This window comes from Fistularia commersonii, chromosome 17, assembly GCF_037954325.1.
Source record: "Fistularia commersonii isolate RoL2024-O1a breed Wild chromosome 17, RoL_Fcom_v1.0, whole genome shotgun sequence".
Taxonomy (NCBI): Eukaryota; Metazoa; Chordata; class Actinopteri; order Syngnathiformes; family Fistulariidae; genus Fistularia; species Fistularia commersonii.
Window position 1 is genome coordinate 14,172,286 of NC_141300.1, and position 11,202 is coordinate 14,183,487.

Below are 11,202 nucleotides of genomic sequence, written 5' to 3' on the forward strand. Positions count from 1 at the left end.
CAAGGAGCATTGTGATCTTTAGTGAGAGCAGGTGACGGTATGCTCTAGAAAGGAGAGGAAGGAAGGTTCGCTGCAGCGAGACAGAATACATGTACGACTGAGAGGAACCCAAGGGGAACGGTGAAGCTACAGGGGGTGGAGGTGAAGAAGGCGGATGAGTTTAAGTACCGTCATTTCCGGACGATAAGCCGCGAGTTTTTTCACGTAAACAACGCTGCGGCTAATATATGGACTTTTTTGGGGGGGGCTAACGAGCTTCACGTTGCTAAAACATCTCTCCTCGTCACATCGGACCAATGAAATGACCGGGAAATTCTGAGTCCGTTCAACTCCGACACCGAAGAAGACGACTTTGGCGGTTTTAGTGCGCAGGAGGAAGCCCAAGATAGCGATCGGCTAGCCGGTGCGGCTTATATTGAGGTGCGCTTAATAGTCCGGAAATGACGGTACTTAGGGACAACGGATAGGGTGGAGAAGAGGTGGAGAAACGCGTGCAAGCAGGTTGGAACGGGCTGAGAAAAGCGTCAGGAGGGAATGCGTGATAAAAGAGTATGAAAGAAAAGGTGGAGAAGACACTGAGACCAGTGATGCTGTCTGGCTTGGAGACACTGAGGAGAAAACCGGAGGCTCTTGGAGGTTGAAGCTGTGGAGGTTCCTCTTCGGGAGTGAGGAGGATGGACAGGACCAGGAAGGAGTCCACCAGGGGAACAGCACATGCTGCATGTCCTGGAGGTAAAGTCAAATTGAGATGGTTTGGACTTGGACAGAAGAGGGACAGAAAACATCTGGGTAGAGGGATGCTGGGAACTGGAGGACGAGAGGAAGACCGGCAAGGAGGTTTATGGAGGGAGGGAAAGAGGACAGGAAGTTAGATGTTTGGATGGAGGAGGTGCATTAGCCGTGGAAGCAGCCCAGAGGAGAAGATCACTTATATTGTTCAAGGTTTCATGGTTTTCGGAAGGTGCTTCTGAGCCTGCTGATAGAAAACCTTCTGCTCCGTTTCCAAACTCCTGGCTCTTTTGCACGGATCCAAAGCCGAGCACTGTCGTGGGTGAATGAAACCCGTCTGCTGCCCCCTGCAGGTTCATTCCCAGACATGCGGACGAGTTGGAGTTGGACGTGGACGATCCCCTCTTTGTGGAGGAGGAAGAGGACGACTACTGGTACAGGGGCTACAACATGCGAACCGGGGAGAGGGGCATCTTCCCCGCCTTCTACGCCCACGAGGTCATGGGCCAGTCCAAGGAGCTGCTGGGTGGGTGAACGAGCGAGCGTCGGGGTCGGCGTCCGCGCGGCTTCCCGTCTCACACGAGTCGTGCGCCCGTTGTGCCTTTCAGGGATGAAGCGAAATCCCGCCTGGATTGAGACGTTCAACGTTCAGTTCTTGGGTTCCGTGGAGGTCCCGTATCACCAAGGCAACGGGATTCTGTGCGCGGCCATGCAGAAGGTAAGCCGGGCGTCGACACGCCTGCGCGCCGACGGCGCCGGAGTGTCCTGAGCCGTCCTTTTCCCTCCCGTCAGATCGCCATCTCCAGGAAACGGACGGTCCACGTGCGCCCGCCCTCCCTGTGCGAGCTGGAGATCAGCCTGCAGGGGGTAAAGCTCATCATGAGCCTGGAGGACGAGTACGACTCCGTGGACGAGGTAGGGACACGAGCGCCGAACGCACTTTGGTTTCAAAAACAACCGTCACCGTCGCCAGCAGCGATCGGACCATTTCGAGCGTTACCGGGGTAACCGGTGTATCCGGTGTCAGGCTTTGAACGACATCAGCCAGACACGCGAAAGCCCTCCCGGAGGCGGCACTCGCTCCTGATCGTAGCCGTGCACTTGTCGGTGTGTGTTCACCTGCTCCAGAACCAGCTGTGTGTGTGTGTGTGCTCGTGATCTGCTCGACCTTCTCCACTGAGGCTGGAGGCACACATCAGTCTATGTGTGTGTGTGTGTGTGTGTGTGTGTGTGTGTGTAAATATTATCAAATGGTGCAGAGTGTGGGATCATTTTATTTCTGCGTGAAATAAACAAATGCGTTCCAGAGCCGCGTGCGTCTCTGTGGAGGAGCTCCTCAGGAGGCTGCCGCTGGTTTTACTGCCTCTCCGACTGCAGAGCAATTGCCGACAAAGAGAGACAAACCTTTCCTCCAAGAAGTGGCAGCGAGAGAAGCACTTTAGCTCCGTAATTCTGTTTATGGTCTCCAGTCAGTCGTGCTGACAGACGAGGTCCAGAGGAAACCCACGTCTGCTCTGCCGTCTCGGCCCAGAGCCGCTTATTTACTCGGTAGTACACTATATTTGTCCCGTGAAGTTCTTTTAGCGAGGCGGTGGGCCGAGACCTCCTGACACCCAGATCTTGTCAGTACAATTCCTCGCACACTTAGTTTTTTTTTTTTACAAAATTTCCGAGCAGATATGACATTTTTGAACGCTCCCTTGAATGAATATGGCCCGAGCTGACGCGCAGAGTCATCAATCACCACAGTGGTCGAAGGAGAAAGGCTAGAAATCCCTTTGTTGGGATTCATATGTAACAAGGAGCGAAAAATCTACCGTACTTAAACATAACTTGTATTTGCTCTCCTCCTCTTTGTCCGTCCTCAGTTTGACAGATGCAGTCACTTCTTCCAGATGAAGAACATCTCATTCTGTGGATGCCATCCCAGGAACAACTGGTAAGACAGCGGACGGCTCCTTTACTCGGCGGCGCCGCTACGACCGCAAAACCTCCCGTTTTCCCTTCGATTCCGCCTGCCGCTTACGTCACGGGTGTGTTTCCTCCCGCAGCTACTTTGGGTTCATCACCAAGCACCCGATGCTGAACAGATTCGCCTGCCATGTGTTCGTATCCCAGGAGTCCATGCGTCCGGTAGCAGAGAGCGTGGGGTGAGAGGAACCCGCCTCTTGCAGAGGGTTTAGCTTTTCCAAATCTGATTTGACACCTTGCGCTCAAACCTACGAGGAGCACTGTGTGTGTGTGTGTGTGTGTGTTCGCTCTTCCAAACGGGTGCACAAAAATGCTGAGTCGTGCTTTTTGCGGGTCTCCCCTGCAGACGAGCCTTCCAGGAGTACTACCAGGAGCATCTGGAGTACGCCTGCCCCACGGAGGACATCTACCTGGAGTGAGAAGCACCGCGACACCGCCTTCCTGCTCTCAGCTCGTGTATGTTCATCAGGTTTGCCATCGGGGGGCGCTCTCAGCGGCGGCCGCGCTCCCGCGTGTCCCTCTTAGACTGGGATCTTTATTTCTACAGTATGCTTGGCTTTTGACCGGTTTAGTTCCTTTCTGGGTTTATTTCCATCAACACGATGGATAGATTGCCTGATTGTTTTATCTTTTTCTATGATATAAAACTAAGACGCTGAGCACCGGTTTATTTAATGGTTCCTCTTTTAAACGACAAAAATATACCTACTACCGCTGTCTCACTTTTCAATGCATGGCCAGTAGGATTACCGCACACACCGAGAAACACACATATCCAGGAGAAGGCGAAGCGGCTGAACTGTGTGCGCGGGCGGCGTGGAGAACGTGGAGGTCCAGGGTTGATAAACTGTAAATATGTATTTGTTCAATGTTGACACACTGCTGATTTTGATTTCTACGGATAGTGACGATGGAGCAGAGTAGAGAGTCCAGTGAGCCGTCCTTGGTCTGACTTTCCCCCCGTGTTGCGTACAAAATGTAACGTGTGTTGTAAATATATGTATAGAAAGTAGGTAGCGGCGCCGCATCCAGTTTAACTACCAAACACTCAACACTAAGACTTCCCCGCTCAGATGTTGATGAGGGTCGGAGAGCTTGCAGCGGTGAGGTTTCTGCAGGTCTCGCCGACTCCGAATCAAGCCCGAATGTCATCGGCGCCTCACGCGCCGGGTTTTCGTCCGGCCGTAAGAGCCGAGCACCGGGCCGTCGACGACCACCCGCGGGCTTCACCCGAACGTCAGGTTAAAGAAAGCGGAGGAGCTCTGAAAAGCCATATTCTCACAACTACGACTGTTCGGCCGGGTTCTAGCGACGTCCTCGTCTCTGGTTTCATTTGACTCGGCGGTTTCACGGAGAGGGAAAGGGCGGGAGGTTCTTGCAGCGCTGCGGCGAGCCTGCCGCTCGGCGAAAGTCCACAGCGACGCCGGCGGATTTTAGGCGGAGGGATTGTAGTGACGTGAAGGGAGAGTTCCCCGAACAGCTTTTCGAAGGGGATGGCGTCGGACACGTTTTCATATTTACGGATGGATGTTGGTCCGGAGAAAAAAACGAGCACCACAGTTCCAGGGTTGTTCCAGCATGTCCTAGCGTTCAGCTAAAACACTTTGTACGGGGGAGGGGGGGGGCAAGCATCAGGCATCAACATGGGAAAGGCAACCTTAGTATTTAACCACCCCGTTTTGCATTATCCCCCCAACGCTGTTTGCCGTCACGCACTGTTTTCAGTCACAGTCCACACACACGCACACACGCACACACACACACACACACACACACACCTCTGACCGGCGGGGTTCACTGACAGAGGAATGTGGCAGGACGGGTTTGTTACCTACATATGTACTGCTGTCACTTAGAACATGTATATACAATAGAGAATCTAAGATAGTGCTGTGTCCTTTATGTTCTGTATGTTATTAAAATGAATATGTAATTGATTCAATATGGATATTTTAAAAAAAAAATATCACAATCAAACTAACACCTGAACAAAAAGAAAAAAAAAAAAAAAAAAAAAAGAAACCATGGATGTCTGTGATCTGCAATACTTTTATTTCAATGTCTTCTGTTCCTATCCGAGTTGTTTTCTCCGAACGTGTCGCACCCGGCAGCCGGGCTCCTGCCCTGTGCACGAGCGTCGCCGCACATCTGCCAGACATTTGTGCGACGCGACGTTTTATCGGGTGCGACGCCGACAGTCGGCGGGCCGGCGGCTCGGCTCCGAGCCCGGCCAACGGCGGCGGTCGCCAGGGTGACCCATCTCTGTATCTATTTGCTTCCGGTTCTTTCGCCCATCTTGTTACGGCCTAGTTAAAACTTCTTTTCACACAGCTACTGGAAAAACATCCGGGATGTTCACGTGTCCTGAGATGCCGAGACACGACGTGACGAATACACCAAACTTTTGAATTAAGGACATTTAACAGGAGTCTGTGCGCCTAGAGGAACAGTATGTGACAGAAGAAACATATCCTATCTTTTATCTCTAAAATCATGTACAATTTAAGGGAAAATGAAAAAAAAAGAACGAACAAAAAAAAAAATCACTCTGCCTTGTCATGAATTTGGTCTTAAAAATAAAATATATGCTTGATGTCTGAAAGTCGGAGTTGTTATTGATCGCATCGAGTAAGTGATTACAAATTGATTCGCAAACGCATCTGAATGATTAAAGCTGTAATGATCAAGAAGCGTGCACCCTCGCACACACACACACACACACACACACGCACGCACACACTGTACAAGTAAAGGCATGGATGATTTTAAATGAAAACATTCCCTTGTTGTGTAAAGTGATTAATTGCGAGGTTAAAGTCCCCAAACTGTAATCAAAGTCCTTGTTTCAAACACCAGCGTGGCATTCAGTGCTTTCAATAATTGATTAAGAGCAACAAATCAGTGCATTACTTGAGCCCCCCCTCTCCTCCCCACACCTCCGCCTCCTTTTTCATCAGCCCGAGCAGCGGCAGCAGCGAGGCTTGGGGCTGCACAGAGGATTGCAGCACGGCTCCAGCTCGGGGTCGGTCCCTTTCTCTATCTGGCTCTCTCCGAACACCATGGTGGCTTCAAACTCCCCCTTAACCTTCTGGATCTTCTCGAGAAGAGACCGGAAGTCGGGTCTGCTCATCGGGGAGAGGGGGTAGTTCTCGGCGGGGTCGGCTTCCAGGTCGAAGATGAGCGGCGGATCGTGGGGCTTCAGGGAGGCGAAAACGGAGCAGTCTTGGTCTGGAGTGGTTCCGCTGTGGGTGGCACCTGGCGCAAAGTCCGGGATCACCGGAAATAAGTCCACGTGGGAGCGAATGTTGGAGCTACACCTTTGAACGGGTTATCTGAGGTGCCTACCTCGGGTGTAGAAGTGAGCCTTGTACTTCCCCGTCCTCAGAGCAAACATGCTTTGCTGCTGGCTTGGATTGGTGGGGTAGAAAACCATGGTCTCCCTTTTACTCTGCAAACAGGAGACGCATTTCGAAATGACGCGGTACAACTGATTTCCACGATCTCGCCCGAGCGCGACGCCTCTACCTTTCTTCCGTTGACGAGGACTTCCGTCATATCGACGCCGTCCAACGTCACCCGGGGTAGTTCGGCTCCTGCTAGGCGTGCAAAGGTGGGCAGGACGTCCAGGGTGCTGGCCATCTCATGAGTAACACCTGCAGATACACAGCCAGTACGTTCTCCCGTCGCCTGGGATCGTCGGCTCATTGCATCCGGCTGGGATTCTTCACCCGGCGGCGAAGCTCCATGAAACCAAACTACTTGTTTTCTCTTTTTTAAAATGTGGAATAAGACTCTACTTTCACAACTCTATCCTGCAAGGAGTCCACGCATTGAATGAAAGTAATGCAGCCAGTCTGAATCCGTGACCTGACCTGGTTTGATGACTCCGGGCCAGAAGGCGATAGCCGGCTCTCTCATTCCCCCGTCGTACGTGGTGCCTTTCCCGCATTTCAGCAAGCCGGCGTTCCCCCCGCGGGACATGCGCATCAGCTCCGGACTGCTCCGGCGGGAGAAAAGACGATGAGTGGTGCGAGTTCACCCGAGGGACGGGAGGTCGGAGGTCGAAACCGACCCGTTGTCGGACGAGAAGAAGACCAGCGTGTTGTTCATCACCCCAGCCTTCTCCAAGGTGGCGAGGATCTCCCCCACGGTGTTGTCGAACTCGAGAAGGGCGTCGCCGTAGGGTCCCCTCAGGGACCGCCCGGCAGCTCCCGGCCCTGCATACTGGGGGTAGTGTGTGTGCTGGGCGAGGGAGAAGACAGCTGTGAAATCACGGCTCCGGTTTGGCCGTCACACCCGGGCCGGCCACTCGGCGCCGCTATTCGCATTCTGTCGTGGATTCGGGCTCTTACATGGGACGGGTAGTAGAGGAAGAAAGGCTGCTTCTTCTGCGCCGCCGTGGAGATGAAAGATGTCGCAAAGTCGCTGTAGGCCCGTTCCAGACCCAGGAAATCCACCGGCTGCTCCTTGATGGCCTCGTTGTACATCAGGGGTGCCAGGACGGTGTTGATGTCACAAAAGCCGAAGCACTTCACATCCGGAGGGAAACATGTCAGGTTATGACACGGACCCTGGAGGAACAGGAGCAGACCACGTGTTAGAGAAGGACGCGGTTCCAGACCGGGATAAATGCTAAAACCTCGGGTCCCCGTCACTGCACTTCTCCTTAGCGTCGGCCAAAAGCCAACAGACGCTTCAAACTGATCCCCATCAGATGCGGCGGTGACCACTGACCATGTCGTGGGAGTAGGGGATCCCCAGGTACTCGTCGAAGCCCTGCCTCGTCGGGAGGAACATCCCGTTGGGTCCGACTCCCAGGTGCCACTTCCCCACGGCGGCTGTGGCGTAGCCCAAAGGTTTTAGGACCTCGGCGATGGTGGTCTCGTTGAGAGGAAGGCCTCCGACCGAGCCGGGGTACAGAACGCCCGGGTAGATTCCGGAACGGGTCTGGTAACGCCCCGTCAGCAGCGCCGCCCTGCAGGAGGGGAGGGAACAATACGGGTCAACTGCTATTCCGTCAAGGCTTCTTTGAAAACTCTTTCTTTGATATTGGTTTTAATGGTTAACAGCATGAAATGTCCATCCATCCATCCATCCATCCATCCATCCATCCATCCATCCATCCATCCATCCATCCATCCATCCATCCATCCATCCATCCATCCATCCATCCATCCATCCATCCATCCATCCATCCATCCATCCATCCATCCATCCATCCATCCATCCATCGTCTGGAGCAACTAATTTGGTTAGATGTGCAAGCCTTTAGTGTGAGAAGAACTGGATTCTCACTGCGTTGAAGGATAAGGGCATTTGTTTTTCCTAAGAAGTCCACACAGAAGAAAAGAACTTTGTTTCCTTTCTCATATTCACAAAAGGAAAATGGATGAGCTGCAAACAAAACAATCTTTCTTTCATCAATCTTTCTTGTGGATCACTACAGCACCACTATAAATGACCTTCAGAGTCGGAAGGCAGTACGAAAGAATTTTATTTTGAAAAAAAAAAATGTAATTATCAGTGTGTATGTGTATCGGCGTAGAATGTATTTGAGTTATATGGCTCTTTCAATAGCTGTTTAATTTTTGTATCTATATATATATTTTGTATTTCCCCTGGCTAAAGTTGTTGTGTATATAGATTTGAGAAAAAGAATATAAAAAAAAAGAGGAGCAGACGTGTAATATAAACCCGGTCTGCACCGATTCAAGCGGCTCTTCTTCCGGGTTCTGACGACACCAGGAGGTCCGCACACCTGTCGGCTCTCCGGGGAGCCGCCGCGGAAATATTCATTTAAAATCAGAAGAACCGGCGAGGAACCTGGAGGGGCTGCAGACCGGGCAGCTGCTGTAGAAGTCGGAGAAGCGGAGCCCCCCCGCGGCCATCCGGTCCAGGTTCGGGGTCCGGGAGCTGGGGTGTCCGTAGCAGCCCAGGTCCCCGTAGCCCAGGTCGTCCGCGAAGAGGATGATGAAGTTGGGCGGAGAGCTGCCGCAGGCCGCCGCGGCGCACAGAGCCGCCAGGAGTCCGCGGAGGTGGAGGTCCATCTTGCCCGGCCGGTGCTGCTGCCTGACGGGAACCTTCGATCCGGGAAGTCTCCCCGGTCCTCCCCTGCCCCGTGCGCCGGGACGGGGACCAAAACAATGCGTCACTGCCGCCACCGGCTACGTCATCACTTCGCGTCCGAGGTGTTACGCCATCACTACGCGACAGTCCCACGACGCTGAGAGGAGACGTCATCACTAGGCGACAATCCTGCGACGCGCAGAGGAGACGTCATCACTACGCGACAGGTGTGTTCAGCGATTTTCCTCTGGTTTTGTTTTACTTGTGGGGTCCGGGCTTTTGGGCTTCAACTCAAAAATGGGTTTAAGACAAATTTCCATCGTCACCAGTTTCCTACTCAAGAGATTACATAACATTTGGTTTATTGTAAGCAACTAAAGAGGTGAACTCTGTGTCAATGTTATTTTAGACCTGGCCAAGTTCTTCTTACACATAAACAGAATTCAAAAGTGTTCCCCCACTTTTACGTTCTTTATGAATGATTTTGAATTGTATAAAAACAATCCTTAAAACTTATGGAAAAATCCAAAAACCAAAAAATATAGTTTGCTGTCTGAGATTCCTTGTGAACCACCAAGTTAAGTATATATTATATTCCCCTTGCAATTTACTTATTTATTTATTTTTTAATTTCTTTTTTAATTTTTTTTTTCACATTCCTTTTTCCTCTGGCATTACATTTCTCACAAACCTTTAATACTGATAACTCGTACAGTTAAGTGATTACATTCAGAACGAACGTCCTTACGTCCTTTGCTTCCTCATCCCTGGTTGATTCATTGACATTCGATTCTACCTTGCCATGTTGGTTTGTACATATGTATATCTGTTTATACTGTTTATGTTCAAATAAATTAAATATACAATCCCAGTGGAGTGACGAGGTAACAAACTACAGACCATAAAGTGGTCCTCAATGCCCTCCAAGTTGTGTTTTAATTACAGTTTGGACCCCATGTATCTTGTATTCTGATATATCTGCATTAATACCACATTAACATGTGCTTAAACAACTCTCCTGGATGTTATTAGAACCATGGCTGTCTCAAACATAACAAATATCCCAAAGCTTGAGACAAAACAAATACATGCCTGAGCTGTTTGTCCCCTGACGTCTGGCCTGCTCCTGGGATGAAGTGGTTGTTCGGGAGGCCTGCAGCTCAGATCCCGTCCTCTGCAGCAACCTTGGGTTCTTACTCTGATTCAACCTGACAGATGATCAATTACGCAAACAAGAGGAGAAATAAATCACTGGTGCAATGCTGCAAGAGCCACGGCGGGGAGGAGAAGCAGACGTCTCAGACGATTCTGAAATGTAAAAACTAAAGTGGCCGCCTATATTCCACGCCTTGGGTTTATTTAGTTTCAGAGTCGTGCCTCACCGAGCTGTGCGGGGAATGGGAAGAGGGCCAACACATGCATCTCAATGATATGGCTGGAAACATTGGACATGGATGGACGGCTGCACAGGAAATACAAATGTCCTGCAAAGCACAAGAAAACTCAGCCTCACATTAATAGTCCTTGTATTTGAATTCACAAAAACTAGTGGCTTTCCCAATCGGGGCTTCCTCGTGCCCAATCCCAGCTGTCTGCAGGCCAATGATCATAGCAATAATCCCAGTGCGTAACACCACACAGTAGTAGTTTTCTGTGACATGAAGGGCAGCTATGGCATTGTGTGTAAACGGTAACCCCAGCACACACACGTGTGTTTGTCTAAGTGATTCTGCTGATCCTCGCCCAGTTCAGCGGCTGCTGTTTCCTGCTGACCCGATGAATTATGGAACGCATCAACTGTACTTTTTAGGTGACAACCCATCAGTATGTGCATACATCTGTGCCGTTGCCATCTTGGTGGCCCGCAGCTGCGGGTCGGGGTCCTCACCCGTGGCTTCTATAGTATGTCATTAAGTGGCTCTCTTTGCGCATGCATGTGTACACGTGCATTGTTGTCAGCATATCTGTTAGCATGCATGCTACTGTTTGGCTCCAGGCAAGAATTACTGTGGCATCTGCTGATAGCTTTGATTTACTTTCCATCTCTCCACAGCACTGACCTACATTCAGCCATTCAGCATCGTCTCCTCTGTTTTTGTGTGTGTGTGCGTGTGTGTCTGTGTGTGTGCGTGTGTGTCTGTGTGTGTGTGAGAGAGTCCACAGGCAGATGCTCCAAAACTGTTGATGCAGTTTTATCAGCTGCATTCCTTCCCTGGCATTTGGCTTCTCCTGTTTGATTTTCCACGCTTTGGGGAATATTAGCCTTACTCAGCCAGAAATAGACATTTGTTATCTGCATCACTTCTGTGCTGAGTATTTGCGTTGCCGTGTGTTTTCTTTAGAAGGAAATGAAAAAAATCCCACAAATGGGTTCAGGTTAATGTCTTGAATGCCTGAAACAAGGAGAGTGTGCAGGTTGTATACTAATATATCGAC

General features: G+C 50.9%; 2 protein-coding genes across 2 annotated transcripts in view; one reads left to right on the forward strand and one right to left on the reverse strand.

The window, feature by feature from the left end:
- The window catches only part of mapk8ip2 (mitogen-activated protein kinase 8 interacting protein 2), a 24,787-nt gene extending 19,485 nt beyond the window's left edge, over positions 1-5,302 (forward strand). The window contains exons 9-14 of the mRNA XM_086163368.1: positions 1,083-1,255; positions 1,338-1,447; positions 1,522-1,644; positions 2,598-2,668; positions 2,781-2,879; positions 3,047-5,302. Coding sequence (XP_086019494.1) covers positions 1,083-1,255; positions 1,338-1,447; positions 1,522-1,644; positions 2,598-2,668; positions 2,781-2,879; positions 3,047-3,119 — 649 coding nt within the window. The 3' untranslated portion in view covers positions 3,120-5,302. The remainder of the gene's footprint in view (positions 1-1,082; positions 1,256-1,337; positions 1,448-1,521; positions 1,645-2,597; positions 2,669-2,780; positions 2,880-3,046) is intronic.
- On the reverse strand, positions 4,732-8,856 carry arsa (arylsulfatase A). The gene is made up of 8 exons (XM_086163369.1): positions 8,524-8,856; positions 7,435-7,675; positions 7,053-7,271; positions 6,773-6,942; positions 6,573-6,697; positions 6,226-6,353; positions 6,046-6,148; positions 4,732-5,955 (listed from the first exon to the last, which is right to left on the reverse strand). The coding sequence occupies exons 1-8, from the start codon at positions 8,745-8,747 to the stop codon at positions 5,654-5,656; spliced, it is 1,512 nt and encodes a 503-aa protein (XP_086019495.1). The 5' UTR covers positions 8,748-8,856; the 3' UTR covers positions 4,732-5,653.
- Positions 8,857-11,202: the final 2,346 nt, after the last annotated feature.